The sequence below is a fragment of the Jaculus jaculus genome, chromosome 1, assembly GCF_020740685.1.
Source record: "Jaculus jaculus isolate mJacJac1 chromosome 1, mJacJac1.mat.Y.cur, whole genome shotgun sequence".
NCBI lineage: Eukaryota > Metazoa > Chordata > Mammalia > Rodentia > Dipodidae > Jaculus > Jaculus jaculus.
In genome coordinates, this window is record NC_059102.1 from 297,638,810 (window position 1) to 297,659,536 (window position 20,727).

General features: G+C 49.7%; 1 protein-coding gene across 2 annotated transcripts in view; it reads right to left on the reverse strand.

Moving 5' to 3' along the window:
- Positions 1-5,059: 5,059 nt before the first annotated feature.
- Qsox1 (quiescin sulfhydryl oxidase 1) overlaps positions 5,060-20,727 on the reverse strand; it is a 40,735-nt gene continuing 25,067 nt past the window's right edge. Inside the window, exons 6-13 of one of the 2 annotated variants that reach the window (XM_045132633.1) lie at positions 19,959-20,104; positions 18,772-18,906; positions 15,636-15,765; positions 13,230-13,352; positions 11,329-11,476; positions 8,851-9,030; positions 6,531-6,868; positions 5,060-5,797 (exon numbers count right to left, since the gene is read on the reverse strand). In XM_045132633.1, coding sequence (XP_044988568.1) covers positions 5,789-5,797; positions 6,531-6,868; positions 8,851-9,030; positions 11,329-11,476; positions 13,230-13,352; positions 15,636-15,765; positions 18,772-18,906; positions 19,959-20,104 — 1,209 coding nt within the window. In that variant the 3' untranslated portion in view covers positions 5,060-5,788. Of the gene's footprint in view, positions 6,869-8,850; positions 9,031-11,328; positions 11,477-13,229; positions 13,353-15,635; positions 15,766-18,771; positions 18,907-19,958; positions 20,105-20,727 lie in introns of both variants that reach the window. The other variant, XM_004658873.2, reaches the window with a different exon arrangement.

The window sequence follows — 20,727 nt, forward strand, 5'->3', positions numbered from 1 at the left end:
AATATTTTGTACAATTATATACACTAGTAAAACCTCAAAAATAAAAATGAGGGATTGGAAAGATGGCTCAATGGCTGAGTGCTTGCCACTTAAGCATCTAAGGGCCTCTTGTCATGGAGACCACCAATTTTGACTTGCAGAAGCCACATAAAAAGCTGGGAATGACCATGCCCATCTTTATGTAGCCCCAGTCCACAGGAGATGAAGAGCAGGGAATTGCCTTGGCTCACTGATGGACAGCAGCTTTGGGTTGAGGGGCAGACCCTGTGTAAAGGAAAGAAATATGCAGAGGGGCAATTAGAGGCCCTCTGGCACGCTACTCTGCCTCTGCACACGTGCTGTGGTGGTTAAATGTAAACTGTCCCCCATACCTCACTGGTGATGGAGCCTCATGCTTAATCCCCAGCTCGAGGAGCCTTTGGGAGGTGCAGCCTTGCAGGAGGTGGTGTCACTGGGGCACGGCTTGGAGCATTATAGCCCAGCCCTGCTTATCACATTCAGACCACTCTCTACTTCCTCTGCTTCTGTGAAGATGTGACACGCAGCTGTCTCCTCCTGCCATGCTTTCCCTCAAAATGGGAAGACCAAAATGAACTCTTTCCTTCCACAAACTGCTTCTGGTTGGGTGTTTTGTCCCAGCAAAGAGATGATCACTGGTACACATATGTATGGGGTACATCCATCTGCACACATGTGCATACAGCAAACATCACATACACTACACCACACATATAACCTACACATGAGAATGCACAAAAAACCCAAAGTAATAATTATAACTGGCCGTGGTGGTCATGTCTATAATTCCAGCACTCAGGAACCTAAGGCTGGAGGATTTCTGCAAGACTGATCTACACAGTGAATTCCAGACCAACCAGGCCTTCCTAATCAGACACATCTTTGGGAAAAGGAAAAAAAAAAAGTCATGATCTTGATTTCTGAGATGAGGATAAAAGCCCAGCGGCCAGGGGAAGGCAATTTTCTGGGCACTGAGCAAGTCTCACCAAAGAGGCTCCGAAATCTCACCAGTGGATGCGAGCGGATTTCTCCTGATAACCTGCACAGATGCTCAGTCTCCTTCAACTCCCTTTATAGCCTACCCCCTTAGTTCCATCTGTGTGCCCTGTGACTTCCAAGCTCTTCTAATCACGCCTGGCACCCCTTGCCCCAGGCAACAGTGACATCTAGAGTGAAGGGGCCAAACAAAGAGGTATAGAAGCCTTATGGAGGTGAAGCCCACTCAACCCGAGGTTTCATTTTAAAAATGAGGAAGCGGAGAACTAGAAGTAAGTGGTTTCCCCGAAGGTCATGCCCAGCTGGCTGGTGACCCTTTCCTCAACCACTAAGACCCAAGACTTTCCTACTCTGGTCCTCCGTGGCCCGAGACAGGGCACTTCTCACTCAGTAGAAAGAGCAAGAGCTCTAGAAAGGGATTTCCTGGAAGGGTGTTAACAAGTGACACACACTGTAGGAGTGTCAATCACCAGGCTTACAATTTGATCAGTATGGACAGCAGCAGGACTGGCATCCATGCTTTGTCCCAACACTGCTACGCAGTCAGAAGCATTTCTGCCACTGCTCTAAGTGCAACGGGAAGTGAACTAGAACAGCATGCGTAAGGTGGCAGAGAAGCCATGGCGGGTGGTGAAGTTGGGGGTTGCTCCAAGTCCTGGATTGCTCTCGCCATTTGTAAGAACTAAGGTGAATTTACTCGTTTTTGTGATGTCAGAGAGCACAGGATAACTGTTAATCTTCTTGAATCTCAGTGTCTTCACTTAAGAGTTATTGGAAGATTAAATAAGATATAAATGAGTGCAGAGATTACAAATGGCAATTAAATCTTCAACAGAGGGCCTGGGGAGATGGCTCAATGGTTAAAGGTGCTTGTGTGCAAAGCCCAGCCTGGGTTCAATTCCCCAGCCACGTATGTAAAGCCAGGCAAACATCTGATTGCAGTAGCAAGAGACCCTGGCATACCCTCATACACACACACACACACACACACACACACACACCTGCAAATAAATAAAATCTTCAATACTATAAACAATTCTTAGAAACAAACTCTCAAGCTTTTTTTTTTAATTTTTATTTATTTATTTATTTATTTATTTATTTATTTATTTATTTATTTATTTATTTATTTATTTATTTATTTGACAGAGAAAGAGGAAAAGAGAGAGAATGGGGACGCCAGGGCCTCCAGCCACTGCAAACGAACTCCAGACTCCAGACGTGTATGCCCCTTGAGCATCTGGCTAACGTGGGTTCTGGGGAATCGAACCTGGGTCCTTTGGCTTTGCAGGCAAACGCCTTAACCGCTAAGCCAGTCCTCCAGCCCTCTCAAGCTTTTTAATGGTCCATTTAATGAAAAAAACTCCACCATTACTGACAGATAGGGCTGGGGAGGCATGGTTGTTACTCAACACCTCAGGTGAGCTCTGGACCCGCTGGAATCTTAACGGTTGTCACCTGAAGGCACAACTCCAGGAAAAATATCCGCATGAATGGTGACCCACCCATGTGCACAGGTCCCCACAAGTTTGAGTGCGGTAAAATAAGAGACTGAAAGAAACACTGCCATCATTAAGCAATTACTGTTTTCCCAGCGTGGCATGATAGTCTGGTGAGGGTGGTAGCTACATCCACTGACACAGGACAAGGGGGTTTCAAGAAACAAACTAACTTGCCCAAAGTCACAAAGCTGGAAAATGGTGGACGCTGCATTCAAACCTTGATGTCAGATGCAACCCATCCTTTTTTTTAAATTTAATTTATTAGTTTTCTTTTCAGCAAATACAGGCAGTTTGGTACCATTGTTTAGGCTCATCCATGACCTACCCCCTCCCAATGGACCCTCCTTGTTGATGTAAATGGGTCGTGCATTGTGGAGTTAGTCCACAGTTATTGGTACGATAAATGTCACAACCCATTCTTTTGAAAATTAAACTTGCTTCCCCACCCAGCCCAGGTTAGGGTCCTTTTTTGTGCCCTCCCAGATGGCTATACCTGGGCTCCCATGCTTCATGCCAAAGCTGCTGGGGTAGAACCTAGCCAGAGATGGGCCATCCCCCTCTGGGATCTCCAAGAATGTGGACTGCAGGAGGCCTTAGGGCTGAGGTTCTTAAGGCTCTGCACACTGGCCCCTCTGGCCTCAGCCTCACCCTCTCCACTTCTGCTTCACAGATTGGGGCTTGGAGAAGTCTCCTAACACCCTCCCTGCTGGTCTCTCTTTTTGGTATACAGATCACATCTGGGTTGTTTTTATCTCTCTTTTGTTCTCTGTCTTCTTCTTTCCTTTTTTTTTTTTTTTTTTTTTTGAGGTAGGGTCTCACTCTAGCCAAGGCTGACCTGGAATTCACTATGGAGTTTCAGGGTGGCCTCAAACTCATGGTGATTCTCCTACCTCTGACTCCTGAGTGCTGGGATTACAGACGTGTACCACCACGCCTGGCTCTGTCTTCTTCTTGAATGTCAGCTCTGTAACAGAAAGGACCATGTCTCTCCTGTCTTATCCCCCTCCCCCACTTTTATCTTGACACAGACCCAAGAAAATTCTTTAAAAAAATATTTTTTTTGCAAGGAGAGAGAGAGAGAATGAATGGGTGTGCCAGGACTTCTAGCCACTTTAATCAAACTCCAGATACATGTGCCCCTTTTGTGCACCTGGGTTTACATGGGTACTGAGGAATTGAACTTGGATAGTTAGATTTTTCAGGCAAGCTCCTTAATAACCACTGAATAATCTCTCCAGCCTGACAATTCTTAAAACAGAAAAGTTCTTGCAGGTTTTTTTTTAATTCTTTGTTAGGCTGGGCATATATTTTCTCTGTGCCTATACATTTCCCTTGTTGGCAACAACTCATCTTTCAAAACCAAGTTTGGGGCTAGAGAGATGGTGTAGCAGTTAAGGCATTTGCCTGTGAAGCCAAAGAACCCAGATTCAATTCCCCAGAACCCATGTAAGCCAAATGCACAAAGTGACGCCATGTGTCTGGAGTCCATTTGCAGTGGCTGAAGGCCCTGGTGTACCCCTTTTCTTTCTCTCAAATAAATAAAATAAACATCAAAATCCAGTTTGGCTGTTACTTCTCTGAGGAAGTACTGTACCCTCAAAGGTAATGCCAGGTACAGGTGATTTTCTCTGTCCAGCCTCCCCCAAAAGGAGTCTTTGCTTTGCAAGCCTCACCTCAGGACACTCTTCTGCCAGAATCCCAAACCTGAAGACCCAGGTTTGGTTTTTGGAAAATATGGCCATTGGAGCTAAAAGACTGTGACAGAAATCTGCACTTGAGCCGGGTGGGAGGGCGCAGGGATCTCCAGTGGTCTTGGCCCAGTTGGCACTCTTGGACATTGGACCTGGGAGCCTCCTTTACTCTGCTTAGCCATCTACCAGCTCTCAGACCCCCAGCAAGGGCCCAGCAGAGGCAGCCCAGGAAGACAGTGTGTAGGGATGGGAGAGGGACTCAGGCACACAGACAGACACCACCCTAGGAGCTGGGCAGCTAAAGAGGTCAAATGTCCTATCTGCTGCACCCTCCCCCACCCCAGCTGCCCCGACACAGGGGGTGTCCTTGGTACTCCACCTGCTCCACCCAGTGTGGAGGCCATCTGAGCTGAGTGAAGATGTCAGAGAAAACCCCAAATCGGATTGAAGCTCCTGCTCCCCCTTAATGAGGTTCATTATCAGCTGCTCTGATCCCTATAAAACCCAGCAGTTGGATTAGGGGCAAACTCTAATCTCAGCCAACTCCTCCCTGCTGAGCAACCAGTCTAGGCTGGCTGGACAAACAAGCCTGTCGGTCCTGGAGGAAGTGCTGAAAGCAGCGGGTGTAGACAGGTTTCTTAGATTCCCAGAACTTCCCAGGGCGAAGCAAGAGGAGGCAGGCTGGGCAATCACCACAGCCTACCCCCAGAGCGCTCCATGAGCAGGGGGATGGGTACCTCTCCTCTGTGCCCAGGAGCTGTATGCTGGCTGGACCCCCAGATGAGGGCAAATGCTACACATTTTGGCTAGACCTGGACAGGTCTCCAAGGAGCAAGGCACACACACAGATGCTTGACTTAACAAAAATAATTTATTACATACCCCTTCCAAGTGACGGAGTAGAGTGGGAATCAAGAATGTTCAGAACCATCCTCCCCAGATTCTTTGAACTTCTACTTGCCAGAAGTGTAGTTCTGAGAAAGGAAACACTTCCCCCACTGTCCTCAACCTAGCACTCTACATCAGTGGTTGGGATGGATTGTGGAGACCAAAATAAAAGACAAGAGCCCCAGCTCAGAGAGGGGTAGAGCATATCCTCTCGTTTTACCTCTCACCGCTAACCCAAAACTAAGGCACTGCAGACCCTCATACTGCGCACCCTTGCCCCAACCATGACCTTATCAGCCCCACCACGCAAGCCCAGCAACTGTCACCCACACAGATAGACAAGTCTACCCCAACCCCAAACTATACTTTTATAGAAGAAACCTTGTTCTGAACTTGGGAAACCAGAATGATTTCTAGAAACTTCTAGACCCACCCTTGAGGCCAAACCCCACACAGTTCTGAGGAGCTGGAGGACAGGTAGGCCACAGAGGGCCGGAGGTGTCCTTTCTTCTTAGGCACAGCAGCCTCTTCATGTTGAAAGGGAGAGGACTAGAAAGAGCCTGGAACACAATGAGGAGGGCAGGGGACCCTCCTCTGGATGAGAAACCTTGGAAATTCTGGGCTTGTTTGCCCCAATTTAGAGCCAAGACCAAGCAGGAGACACTGAGGCTTCAGCGAGAATGGGGCAGGACTTCAAAAAAGCTGAAAAACAGGAATTTGGTACTGAGGCTAGGGCCTGAGTCTCCTCATACCCTTTGCCTGAGGGTGCCCCCCACTGGCCTGACAAGTCTGGGGTCCTGTTCCTGGCTTTTGAGTCTCTGAATCTCTCCACAGCAGACCTAACAGGTTTACTACAGCCACTGGCTTTCCTAGACTGCCCCCCCCCCACAGGCCACAGGTGGTACACAGGGTAGAGGGGAGGTTGGAGGGACAGGGGGTCAGAAGAGCCCCACAGAAGGCAGCTTCTCCCTTTTCCTTTCCTGGCCTCTCCCTGGACAGTTCAGGCTGTGTGGTGACCAGCATGGCCCTTCAGGAACCTCATCCTGGCCCGGAAGTAGGTGTACATGGCCAGCAAGCCCATAAAGGACAGGGAGTAGAGCCCCACACAGAGGCCGACGTCCAGGTAGGAGAAACCTCCTCCCAATGCCCGTAGCCACCGGCCTTGTCCTCGCACAGCTCGGGCCTCTGGCTCTCCCTCAGGTATGCTGGCCAGCTGTTTGGGACTACGGCCTCCTCGCCTCCACTCTAAAGGGCCTTGGAGGTGGTTCACCTCTGCCAGTAAAATCGCCCTCATGTCTCTCTTGCTCGAGTGGTGCTGCCCTTGGGGATCCTCTAGTGCATCACTCTGAAGCTCTTCCCTGCTTTCGGGAGGGCCCTGCCCCGGTTCAGTTCCACTCATCCCACGGCCTGTGTGGAGTGCCTGGGGGCCACTTGCCTCAGGGTTCTCAGCTGGAACATCCGGGACAGTGGTTCCAGGGGACTCTGCAGAATCAGCCTGTTCCTGGTCCAGTGTTGAATTTGTGGTCACCAGTTCCAGTGAGCCCATCACCAGTTTTGGGGAGGCTGCCAAGCTCTGAGAACCCCTTCGGGGTGCTGGCCCAGCTATAGGGGAATCCAAGACGATGTTTCTTGGGGAAAAGTGGATCTTGAGGAAATTGAGGATGGCACCCAGGTCCCATACAGGCACCCCCCTGAGTTCATTGTGGCAAGAAGAACACAGTTCACGGGGTGGCCACTGCACCTTGGGGAACTGGGGGTCCTCACTGGGGGCACCTGTGGAGGGAAGCACATACAGTCTGGTTAGAACACTCGAGACCTGCCTACCTCAGACCTCCCTCTTCTATTCAGAACATCATCTCCCTCATCTGCCAAAAGGCTCGTCAAGCCTTCAAAAGGATGGGAAATGAGGGCTGGAGAGATGGCTTAGCGGTTAAGCGCTTGCCTGTGACGCCTAAGGACCCCGGTTCAAGGCTCGGTTCCCCAGGTCCCACGTTAGCCAGATGCACAAGTGGGCGCACGCGTCTGGAGTTCGTTTGCAGTGGCTGGAAGCCCTGACGCGCCCATTCTCTCTCTCTCCCTTTATCTGTCTTTCTCTCTATGTCTGTCGCTCTCAAATTAAAAAAAAAATAAACAAAAGGAAGGGAAATGAGATGTAGATTAAAAAACTAGCACATAGGCAGGCCTGGAGGCACAGGCCTGTACACCCAGCGGAAGCAGAGGCAGAAGGACTAGCCTGGACAACATAGAGGGGTTCAGTCTCAAAATAAAAAGTAAAGGGCTTGGGGATACTGCTCAGTGTGGAGTGTCTGTCTAGCACATGCAAGGCCCTAGGTTTAGTTCCTAGTATCAAGAAAACAACCCAAAACAAAACTAGCAAGGTGCCTGGTCCACACTGGCAACTAAACCAACGGTTCCTCTGCGTATGAGGAGAGTTCCCGCCCACCGACCTCAGTGCCTCCAGTTACTCCCCAAATGTGACCAGGCCCAGAGGTCCCCTTGGTTAACTTTGCTGACCATCTATGCCAGACCAGTCACTGGAAAAAGGCATCCTTTGAATGCTTTATGAGTCTGAGGTTGGGCTGCCAATGTGGTGTTTTCTTTTTGTTTTTGTTGCTTTTGCGTTTTCTTGAAAATTGCTAAGTTTTACATAGAAAGTTGTTTTACTTTTGCTGGGGGCATCTGTGATCTTCAGGTGGGCGTGAGGGTGGGTGGTGGGGGTGGGATGTGGTGAAGCCTGGAGGCACTTGACAGAGTCCTGTGAACTATGCTGACTGTTGGAACCCCAGGCTCACTGTTGCCCAGGGAATGCCTGTTAGTGTGTCCCTCTTGTTGGAAGCCCCTGTCCTGAAAGTTCTAACAAAGGAAAAAAAGTCACTGATCACTAAGTAGCAGCAGCAGCGCATGATGCAAACACCACAAGGGCCATTTTGAAGAGGGACACACAGATCCTAAACCTCTAGTAAGTAGTCACAGAGATCATGCCTTGCCAAGCAAGTACTCTATACCTGCAGTATTTATTAGCTGAATGTGAAGAGACCCCACTAGAGTGTGGGGACTGCCTTGTTTCTGGCCCCTAAGGAGCCTGCTGAGGTCACAGGGCCGGAGGGTCAAGCATAGGATTTAGTGACAAGGGTAGAGCAATGGTCAGGGGAAGAGGCTGACAGAGAAGAGAGTCAACTCGTGTCTTCTTTTCAAAAGCCACCAGGAGGCCTGGAGAGGGGAACAAGTGCAGGCAGGGGGTCAGCAGCTCCACCCTCCTGGGAGGCATTATTGCTCCTACTGACAGATGGCTTCCTCCCCTCCTGGGCTTTGTGAGTAGGACCCACCAGGCTCTCAATGTAAGTGAAGGGCAGTTCAGAAGACAAGCCCCTTATAGGAGCCAGGTGTTGCTCTCTTGTCTCTAGCCTTTCCCTGAGGGTGGAACCCCACCCCTGGCCTCTCTTCCCTGTTACTTGAACAAGGGGCTAATAGCTAGAAAGCAGAGCAGAGGAGGCAGCAGAGACCCCACAGTTCAGAGAGGTGGTCCTATACAGAAGAAAGAGAGCCTGGCACCAGAGGATCAGGGCTTTACAGCATCACAACCTCAATATCCTTCTCTAGAAAAATAGATCTGATAGTCCTGGCATTGGTTAACAGGGTGGGCAGAGCATGTGGAAAGGGCTCTGAAAGCTGAGCAGAGTGTTACTGAGGAGGAAGTGAGTGTCCCCCACCACTGGTCCAAGGAACCAAAGTGCCATCTCCAGCCTAAGGCTTACCTGAGAGGCGAGCATTAACCTTGTTGTGGCTGGTCCAGAGCCAGAGAACCGCATCATTGGGACTCCCCACCCGGTGCATGGAGGCAGCAGCCATCTGCTCAAAGTGGCTGGCACAGTCTCGGCAGCCAAAGAAGAAGCGAACATAGTTCCGGATGGCTTGCAGGACCTCCTGGCCACTGGCTGCAGGGGAGAGGAGAGACTGTGCAGCTGTCCTTCACACTGCTAGCCCCTGACAGACAGCTCTCCACCACTCATCCACAGGCTGTCTTATCCTCCTCCGAAGCTCTGCTGTGGTTGTTCATGCACAGGGACCTCACATCCCAGACTATGTAACCAGGGTTCCCTCGTCTATCTCTCCCTAACCAGGGGTTACTTTATAGGTGACCCTGTCTCCTCCAATATTCCTTAGCCTCAGTTTCCCTTCACCATTATTCAGGCCCTTGTCATATGCATTCTTTAGCAGGATGCTCGGGCTCTATAAGACGGCTAGAGAGTGGGCAGGAGCCAGAGTCCCCATGCTCCTCCTGCGCTCACCTGCTCCAGGCTTCCTGTTCAACTTCAGCCCCAGCAGGCCTCACCTACCTAGGGTACTCTCAGAAGTCCATTCTGCTTTGGCCTGACTATCCTCTAACCTGTCTCCATGTCCCTGTGCTCCCCTGCCACCCTGTTCTTTTCTACTGGGCCCTCTGGGCTGGTTCCAGCAAAAGCCTCTGTTGACCCTCCCACACTCCTGCTCTAACTGAAACCAGGCTTCTCCTGAGGGTACTCACCTCAGGCCTCCCATGCCCTCTCTCTCCTGTACTCCATGTACCTTAAGACGTGCTACTCTCCTTCCTCTGTACCCACAAAGCATTAGGACCTCAGCACCCTCTGCTGTGTTACACCACTGCCTACTCCTTTGCCTCTTATTTCAGTACTCCATTTCTCCCACCTCCAGTCCAGGCACAGCCGCCTCCTGTACTGGAGCTGTCCTTGCTGTATCTGCCTCCCCTTCTCCCCTCCTGCAGGACACGACTCCTGCAGACATTGCTTTCTTTCTGCATCATCAGTTTCCCCTAGCATGGCGTCATTCCAACTGGTAAAAACAATTACAATAACAAAAGTCCTTCTCCATCCCAACCCACCTAGCTGCTGCCTGCTAACTCCAACATCTTGCCTCTCAGTCTGGCTACAGCCTAATCCTTCCAGGCCGTGGTCTCTACACCCTGTCCATTAACAGATCTAGTCAAGGCGTCTTCACCACACCTCTTCAGAAGCACGCACCCAGAGGACCACTCTCTCAGAAGCACTTTATTCTGGGGGGGCCTCTTGAAATTGCAATGACTACCTTCTCCAGCTCCATGGCTGCTCTTGCTCCTAATACATGATCTGGATGCTACAGGACCCTAGGGCTCAGTCCTCAGCCCTCTTCTCGACTTTCTCACTGTGACATTACTCAGTCCTCTGTGGCTTTAAGTGTCAGCTGTGTGCAAAAGCTGTAAAACTGATCTCTACCTAACCTCTCCTGAGCTCTGGGCTATTCTGTGCACAGCATAGTTTGAGCGTCTGGTAGGTGCATACCAGAGCACTGGCTCGGCCCTCTGTTGGATCTTTCCCACCGCTCTGCTCACAGAATCACCTTCTACCAGAGGCTGGGCCCAAGGCCCTGGAGCCCACACAGGCCTCCATCTCACATGCTCTCCCTAAGCTGTCATTAAGCACCATCAGCTCTGCCTTCAAAAGATCCGATCACTTTTTCCACTGGCACAGCTGCAACTGCAGGCCAGTCTATCCCTCCTGGACTGTTTCCACCCCTTCCTAATTGGCTGCCCCACAACCTTCACAAAGCACCAACCTGTGCCATTTCCCATGTGAATCTCTCCACTGGTTTCTCAGAACACAAAACCAAGATCAAAACCTCTCCCGAGCAAGGCCCCAAGGGGCATGTTCAGCTCCTCTGCCTGCCTTCCTCTCCAGCCTCGCCTTCCCACTCCCAGGCCAAAGCCATACTGGTATTTTCATGCTTCAAGCACATCAGACATGTTTTCTGTATCCGCTGCTCCCTGGCCTGTCTTGTAGGCTGAGTTGGGTTCCTTTAAAATTCATATGTAGTGGTCCTAGCCCCCAGGACTTCAGAATGTGACTGTATTTGGAGACAGGGTCTTTATAAAGAAAGTAAAATGCAGCCATTAGTGTAGGTACTAGTTCAATATGATGGGTATCCTCACAAGAAGGGTATATTTGTATACAGGCAGGGTTAATTAAGACCATGTGAAAATACATGGAGTATCCAGGTAAGGAAAGAGGTCTCTGAAAAAACCAAACTTGCCACACCTGATCTTGGACTTCAGCCTCCAGTACTGAGAAATCAATATCTGCTGCTTGAGCCCCTGGCCTGTAGTATGCATCTGACACACGGCAGCAGGCAGCCACCCTGTCCCTGTCTCTATGGAGGGCAGGACAGGGCAGTCTTAGGTAGTGAGTAGTCCTTGGACTTACCTGGTTCTTGAGGGTGGTCTGTACTATACCGACTTGCCTGCACAGTCAGGAAGTGGAAGAGGACCCACAGGGAGCAAGGAAAGCCCCGGAAATGGGGTGCACTGCCCTGGCAGCCAATCCAGTTCACTTTTTCAGCAAGAACAGAGTCCTATGGGACACATGTGGATGGGAGTACACACAGACAAGAGAAAGGGTGGGAAGAAAGGGTGACAAGAGAACCTTTCAGGAGGCTCAAAGGTCAGCACACAGTTCTATGGTACTTCCCCTCTTGGTCTATCCACCCTAAGGGGACACTTTCTTTCCACCCACCAAAAGGTAAGCAGATTTGAAAATCACAACACAGACTAAGTTACACCCCTTTTCCCACCTTAACACCCCATCTGTATGGTCACTGAGGTCCCTGTAAGCCATGACACTCTATGTCCAATATGTTTTGCATGTCAACACAGCATCCTGCTTTTGCAGATAACGGTAAAAACAGGAGCCCACAGAGGTGCCTGCAGGAGGCCATGCCTCATACAGTGTGTCTGGTGGCAGAAGAGTGGTGCTTAAGAGCTATATTGTCAAAAGCCAAGTGTGGTGTGGTTCACGCCTTTAACGCCAGCATTTGGAAGGCTGAGGCAGCACTGCAGAGAGTTCAGTGACAGCCTAGGGTACAGAGGAAGCTTGAACTAGAATGAGACAGTGCCTCAAACACATGGGAGCACACATGCATGTGCACGCATGCACACACACACAAAAACAAAACAAAAAACAAGAACTCTGGTGTATCAGTGGGGTGATTGACTCACACCTATAATCCCAACACTTGGCAGGCTGAGGCAGGAGGATTACTGTGGGTTCTAGGCCAGCTTGGGCTATAAGAGTGAGAGTCTGACTCATTTAAAAAAAATCAAATAAGAGGATCTGGGCGTGGTGGCACATGCCTTTAATCCCAGCACGTGGGAGGCAGAGATAGGAGGATCACCATGAGTTTGAGGCCACCCTGAGACTACATAGTGAATTTCAGGTCAGCCTGGGCTAGAGTGAGACCCTACCTTAAAAAACCAAAATAAAAGAAAAAGAGGGGTTCTGAGCATTGTGGCACACACCTTTAATCCCAGTACTTGGGAGGCAGAAGTAGGAGGATCATCATGAGTTCAAGGCCACCCTGAGAGTATGTAGTGAATTCCAGGTCAGCCTGGGCTAGAACAAGACCCTACCTCGAAAAACCAAAAGAGGAAAAAAAGGAGGGGGGGGAAGCTGAAGAGATTGTTTAGAGGTTAAGATACTTGCCTGCAAAGCCTAAGGACCCAGGTTAGATTTCCAAGTACCATGTAAGCCAGATGCACAAGGTGGTGCATGCATCTGGAGTTTGTTTGCAGTGGCTGGAGGCCCTGGTGAACCATTCATTCTCTCTTTGTCTCTCTATCTGCCTCTTTCTCAAATCAACAAGTAAAAATAAAATATTTAAAAAAATAAATCTGGGTGTGGTGGTGCACATGTTTAATCCCAGCATTGAGAAGGCTCAGTAGGAGGATTGCTGAGAGTTCTCGGTCAGCCTGGGCTAGAGCAAGACCCTACCTCAAAAAAATAAAAAGACTTTAATATTTCACTGGTTTTAGTCCCAACCACTTAAAAGCACCACGGGATCTCAACCAAGTTCCTTAACCTCCTAATCATCATGACCTCACCTACTAAATAGGGACAATATCTACCCTCCACTATGATATGAGGATTAAATGAGATATGCCCAGATATCAATAAAGGGCAATTATTAATTATTAGTAGAATGTCTTTCCCAAAAATCTCTTCCTTTATTCTTAATACAAACTGGTGAGGGTCAGAGAATACAGTATTAAGCCCTTGCAAGTCCATAAATGGAATGGTGAGAAGATCTGCCATTTGCCTTCCAGACTTACCTCTTTCCTGTTGTCAAGGGCAGCTTTAAAGAAACTGTAAGGAATTTTCCTTCTTTGTTGCCTCTTAAGCCAGTCACTAATGGAGTGCAGGAAGTTCTGGACCATGGGCTGGCCAGGGAAGTACTGTAAGGTGAACAAGTGGAAATTGGAGGGTGAAAAGCAATTCAATCAGAGCTCTCCAGAATGTACTCTCCTCTTTGTTTTGCTAAATTAACTGCTTAAACTGTCTACACCCCTCAGCAGATTCTTCCCTTTGAGAAGACAAGAACTGAGGAGAAGCCTTCACTCTGGCAGACCTTTCATTTGTATTCCATGGGCTGCCAATGGGGACAGGCCAGCTTAAGGGCTTAGGGCCAAGGTCCAAATCTTGAAGGCAACTCCCAAGAGTCTCTGAGGAACATGAAAAGCTACTTTGACAATAAGTCAACGCAAATCTGATTAGTATCAGCACTTTAAAACCACAAGGACTCCAGGGAGGAGGATATGTGTGCATATGTTCACATGTGTGTATGTACAAATACATCAGGATGGGGGTGGGGGCAGAGGGCCGGAAGACCAGAGCAGTGGGGCAGGGCAGATGAAACCATGAAGGGGTACGTGAAGAAGACAATGACCCTGAGAAACCTGAGAGACTGCCAGAGGCAAAGAAAAAAAAAAGATCCTAGAGATAACAGAAAAGCATGCTACTGGATCCAGTCCTCTGAGAAAGATCCTGAACATTCTTACCAAACCCCAGGGGCTGGACAGCTTCCCCCAGACAGAGAAGCAGCTAGAAAGAAGTAAGCTTCACAACACTCCCTCCTGGTCAGCTTGGCTGGGTTCTGGGACTCACAGCTGCGAGTCAGCATTCCCACTGACCTCCACCTGTCAGTCTTACTTGGCACCTTCCTTCTGCCCATCAGGTCAGAAGGATGAATTAAAGGGCTCTGGAGTGCAGGGAGCAGGAAAACTGGTGACTACACGCCACCCAGTGGCTGGTCCTGCCAGCTGCTCATATATAGTAATGCAGGCCAATGAGAGAGAGTACCCAAGTGAGCATCCTTGCTCAGCTCAGGCTCTTGCGTCCTTTGAGTGTGGGCATGAGGATGGTAAGGGTGGTGTTAGAGGAGATGTGGGTGTAGCGTTCCCCTTGGGCAAGGTGCTATACGTCCCTGGGCTGTTACTCCGTCATCTATAAAATGGACGGAGTCCTGTCTGTCTCTCTCCTCATAATGGCAGTATACAGCCTTGCTGGGGGCCAAACTAAAACTCAGCTTGTTAGCAGATGAAAGATACAGGAATTATAGGTCAAACCACTGCCTTGGGAGAAATCTAGGGGCAGGGAAGCAAAGTAGGGTTCTCCCTCACTGCAGCAGGCAGGAAGACAATGCATGGAATTTTCTAGACTGGCCTCCCCACCACCCCGCAGTGTTCAGCAGGGCATCCACCCCAGGCCTCAGCCCAGTGAGGTGCAGGCTACAGGCCTGGAAGGCAAGGGCCCTATCATCCAGAATGGCTCATTCTATCTTGCCGTGGCTATATAGCCCTCCAAGGGTCCTCTCCATGTATTCACATACATGCCATCAAGCCTGGAAAGTGAGGAAAGGGGAAGGTAGGGAGGAGGAAGTGATGCAGGAGGTTCCCCCAGACCTGCTGGGAAGAGTAGGCTCAGATCACTTGGGACTGAGGAGGCTGAGTCAGCAGATGGCACCAAGGGGACTGGCACCAGCACCTGACTCAGCAGCAAGGCAAGGCAGTACTGGCAGTGGATCTGGAACCAGAGCAGGGTGGTGAGGGAAAGGCAGCCTGTCTCCACTCGGAGGAGGGCAGTGGCAGGGAGGGAGCACGGGCTGTGACAGGACCTAGAGGTTTAGTCCTGCTGGAAGCCTAAGACAAGTCACTCGGACCCCTTAGACAGGAGTGATCCTACTGCCTTGCAAAGCAGGTGAGATTAAATGCTTGTCAGCCACCAGGTCCTCAACAACTAGGAGATACAGTCAAAGGAGCAGCCACCTTCCTAGAGAGTAAGACACAGGGCTAGAGCCAAGGATCTGGGTCAGACTGGGAGGAAAAACAGCAGTTCAGAAAGCGCCCTTCACTGTGGTCATGGCAGGGAGTCAGAGCTAAACTCTGGGGCTTGCGTGAGGCTGAGAACTCAGACCACAGGCAGAGTGACAATCACTGAACAGCTGGGCACACCCCCAAGTGTGAGGATATCAGACCCTGAGTCCTTTCCATCCCCTATACAGGTCCCTGGCTGTGTGGCTGCAAAAGGAGGGTGGCAGCCCATGGGAGACTAGCACAGCCGTGTGCCCAGGTGTCCATTCATAACTTGATTTCCTGAGCAAAGGGACTGGCATGGAGCATGGCCACCAGGTACTCACAGCGCTCAGGCACGGAACTGCAGAAAGCCGTGGCTCTGCTCACCTTGGCCAGTACTGCCACAAACTTTTTCAAGGCTAGTAGGCGCTGCCCCTCCAGGACTGAAAACTTGCCCACTTCTACCCGCAGGATGTAGTGTAGTGCAGATTCCAGATCCGCCATATAGATCTTGGAGCTGACAAAGAAGACAGAAGGAAAAGGAGCATTAACCACAGAGCAAAGGCTGAGGAGCAACATTCAGTGCCACAGGGGTGAGCAACTGGTTCTGCCAACAATTCACTGAGGCCCTTGTATGAGTAACAACTTAATTTCTCACCTGTATAACAGAAATCACTTACAGGTGATCTGCTAAGGCAGGGAAGCTGAAATCTAGGTAAACCCTCAGCAGCTCCTGGTAGGGGCAGAGGCTTCTCCTCCGGCCCTGAGCCAGCCCTCCAGTAAGTCACTAATCAGGCCATTAGTGGAAGGCTGTTACTTCCTCATCTAGAAAATGGATGGCATTCCAGTATCCACGCATGGGATTTAAGAACTGATAAGCAAATAAACAGAGCCCTGTGCAGAATCTGGCAGCCTGTCTTCATTCTATTCTGAGCAAAGGCACCTAGGGACAAACAGCTCAACAGTGCACATACACAGGCTCTAGAAAAGCTGGGCCCTCTGTTACAGTGAGAGGCCAAGGATCTGGCTACTGTGGTGGTTTGATTCAGGTGTCCCCCATAAACTCAGGTTTTCCTGCCATCATGGAGCTTCCACTTGAGTCTGTAAGCCAAAATAAACCTTTTGTTCCCAAAAACTGCTCTTGGTTGGGTGATTTCTACCAGCAATGTGAACCTGACTGCAACAGTAATGTTGGTACCATGAGTGGGGTTGCTGCTAGACACCTGACTGTAGCTTTGGCCTTTTGGAGCTGATTTTCAAGAGGAATGTGGAAGGATTTGGAACTTTTGCCTAAGAGATGCCTTGCAGTGCTGTAAGTACAGCTTGATGGACTATTCTGGTCAGAGTTGAAAGACTTGAATGCAGTAAGAACTATGGACAGTGAGGTTTGGCTTGTGAGGGTGAGAAACAGCTTTGCCTGGGACTAGGCTAGAAGCAGTTTGTATAAGAGGCTTGCTGTTACACTGGTGTCCTGAGAATTTCTGCAGGATTGTATTGTGTAGAAATGGACTGGTATGAGCAGAGGAATATGGCACAGAAAGAAATCCTTAGGCTGAAACTGCTGCCTATTCAGCTGCAATTGAGAGATTACAACCATTGAGATTGGGCCAGCTGACCTACACTGGGAAAACAGAAAGAATACAGTCTTTTGAAAGTGCCAGAATGCTGAAGGAGTGTCCTGTTCTTCAAAATCTGCTTTATGGGCTGGACAGATGGCTTAGCAGTTAAACGCTTGCCTGTGAAGCCTAAAGACCCCGTTTCGAGGCTCAATTCCCCAGGACCCACATTAGCCAGATGCACAAGGGGGCACATGCATCTGGAGTTCGTTTGCAGTGGCTGGAGACCCTGGCACGCCCATTCTCTATCTGCCTCTTTCTCTTTCTGTCACTCTCAAATAAATAAATAAAAATGAAGAAAATCTGCTTTATCCCCCCCCTGGATTAACAAGTTGGCACCCCAACTGGTAGTACGGAGTATAAAGAATGTAGGAAAGAGAGGGTCATTGAATTTGCAACACGGTCTTGTGTTTTGGAAATAGCCATGGGCAGTGTGAAGCAGGTTTGCTGGATGCCTGCATGGAGCCATGAGGATGGATGGTGGGTTGCATTGGAGAGTCAGTGGAGTTACTGGGACCACAAGATGGCTGTTAAGGAAAGCTGCCGGCCTTGGATGAAGTTTTCCAGGACTGTGAGTAGCCTTGGAACTCCAGAGAGTTGTTGCTGGTTAGAATTATTGGACTTGGAAATTTGTCACTGACTAGAGTTGTTGGACTTGGAGCTACAGAGTTTGATGTTTACCCTGTTTAAATATAGTATTGGTTGAATATTTCTTTGCTATGCCCAATGCTATCTTTTGCACTGTGTTTTTTGAGGATTTTTTTGGTATTATAGCTTAGTTAAAAGATCTTGTACTATGGAAATGTATGAACATCATAGGATTGATAAAAACTATGGGAACTTTTAAAGATGGGTTGAATGCATTGCATTTTACATCATGAATGGTTACCAGTTTATGGAGGCCAGGGCGGAATGTGGTGGTTTGACTCAGGAGTCCCCCATAAACTTAGGTATTCTGAATGCTAGGTTCCCAGCTGATGGAGATTTGGGAACTAACACCTCCTGGAGGGAGTGTATTGTTGGGGGCGGGCTTATGGGTGATATAGCCAGGACCCCCTTGCCAGTGTTTGGCACACTCTCCTGTTGCTATTGTCCACCTGATGTTGGCCAGGGTCCACCCTCTGTTCATGACATTGTTTTCCCCTGCCATCATGGAGCTTCCCCTTAAGACTGTAAGCCAAAATAAACTGTTTTTTTGTTTTGTTTTTTTTTTTCCCCAAAAGCTGCTCTTGGTCAGGGGATTTCTGCCAGCAATGCAAACCTGACTTTAACAGCTGCCCACTCAGGTTGAGAGCTGGATAGCAGTAGGGCAGGAAGAGAAGCAGAGTTTGTGTTTCTCTCAGGGCTGAGATCACACAGCAGCCAATCCTCAGGTCTAACACCTCCCCCCAGCCAGGTCTGAATTCTGAATGCCTACGACACTTAAGAAATAAGTGTTTCGGAGGGAAGTTGGCTTGGAGCCTTCAGAATAACCCTCCACACTGATTGTACTCTTTCTAGATCTCGTTATGTAGCACAAGCTAGTCTGGGATTCAAGATCCTGCCTCCGCCTCCCAAGTGCTGGAATTTAGGTGTGCACCACCATGTCTGGCTTCTCCTTGTTCCTGAATGGAGTTAAGCTTATGCACTCTGGGCAGTGGACCACATTCCTTCCATCATGAGGGATAACATGACATGGTGTTCAGTAGTCCATTTGCCACCAAGGCCTTGGTGCACACAAGAGGGGGTACCGGTCAACAACTATGCTTCTACCCAGCAAACCTTTGAAGCATGATCAGTAGTCAGGGGTCTCCAGAGGCCTAGGCAGCCCTGGAAGGCCATATCTAGGCTACACCTACGACAGGAGCAGAGGTGGGTAAGGCAGTGCACATGAAGGGGATGTGGCTGGGAAGACTGTGTGCCCTTACCGGTCTGCAAATTTCCACACTGTGGGTGCTATCTCCTCTGTAGTGGCTGGTGTGGCTGTGGTCGCAGGAGCCTCCCTGGGCAGCCCAGCCAGCCTCTGCAAGTAGGCGGTATAGAAAGGCCTAGATTCCACCAGCCTGTGAGAAAAAAAAACAGTAAGGAGAAGCAGTAGGCATGAAGAACAAATCGTAGTGCTGGCCAATGTCAGGAAGCAGGTGGCTCCTCTGACAGAAAGGCTTAGCAAGAAATATCTGAAGAGACCAAACCCACCATTGGACATGAGCTTCCCCAAGGGAGCTGGCGTCGGGAAGCAATGCTTCTCACTCTGCCATCGTAGCCCAGCGTTTCTTGATGAGCAGATGGCTCAGGAGCAGCATCGTCACACACAATTTTCCCCTCCACCAACTCCAAGGGAGGAAACAATGCCTCTTCTCCCTCCTAGGACTGGTCCTTTCTGGGCTTGCCCAGGGTCTAGCCCTCCTGGTCCCCCTGTGGCCATCATCCTTCCTGACTCTTGACAGGTCTGTGCCAGGGCCTCCTGGAGAGCTGGGCTAGGGCAAGGACAAGTGGCCTTGCCCAGGCTCAGTGCAGGGCATCAGTAATGGCCCTGAGGAGCAGCTTATTGGGCACCTCAGGCAGCCTTGATCTCCCTGGTCCCCTGAGCTCTTGCCTGCAGGGCCAGGCTGACATCAATCATCTGCCCAGGGAGGGCACCAAGGCACCATCTGGCGCCATTTAACGGGCCATTCAGCAGCAGGAGCCTGACAGGGAGGCTGAGGCTGGCCTGATTGTTTTCTCTTGGCATTTTGGAACAGGCTATTGTCTGGCTCCTAATGAACTTTTCTGCAATTAGAAAACCAAAGGGAGGGAGGGTCAGGCATGTTTGAGTCTTTGCCAGGCTTTCAGCCTGCCAAAGAGTCTGTTTGTGGACAGAGGAGAATGGGGACTGGTTCAGGGCTGGTTATGGATAGTTTAGAAGCAACTGGAGCTGAGACTGGACCCATGAGCTGTGAGGGCTGGGAGCCTGTCCCACACAGAGGCAGACACCTGTCACTCCTGCCAGAGAGCTCCTCCAACCCTTATAAGACTTTCTGGGGAGAAAGAACCTGTCTGCCAGAGGTGCGCCTCCCTAGTCAGGAGAGATGAACACAGGGGTAGGGGGGGAGAAGATGAGGGACACCACACTCACACAGGAACTCGGGAGACAGAGCCATTCCGAAATAGCAGGTAACAGGATGGAAAGTCAGTGACACCAAACTTGTTCACCACGTTGGCCTCTGTGTTCAAAACCCTGCGCACAGCAATGTCACGGTGCTGGGACAGGTCCAGAGCTACCTGCAGAGACAATAAGAAGGAGAAGGGGCTGAGTCCTGACTTTAGTTGTGATCTATCTGCCCTCAGAACCTTTCAGAGGAGATCACTGTGATGAATGAGACTCTCATTCATCCATCTCCGATTACAGCCCCCAAACACCACCCCAGAGGAGCAGCAGCCCTGAAAATGTGCTGGCCACATTCTTGCATGTCCTATGGCTGTCCCAATTGACAATTGAGTAACATTTCCTTCCTAGTAAAAGCAATTTGTAACACCACGGAAAATGCGGTTTTAGTTTTATTCTTATTTTGTTCTGGGAAGACAGGATCTCATGTATCCCAGGCTGGTCTCAAACTCACTATGTAGCCAAGGATAACCTTGAATTTCTGATCTCTTGCCTCCACCTCCTGGGTGCTGACATAGGCATGTGCCATTACATCTTATTTTTAGTCTTACATTTATAAAGATTTCTACCTACATTCCAGATCATAAAAATATACTTATCAGACTTAATTTTATTTTGTTTTTTGAGGTACAGTCTCATTCTGGCTCAGGCTGATCTGGAATTCACTATGTAATCTCAGGGTGGCCTTAAACTCACAGCGATCATCCTATCTCGGCCTCCCAAATGCTGGGATTAAAGG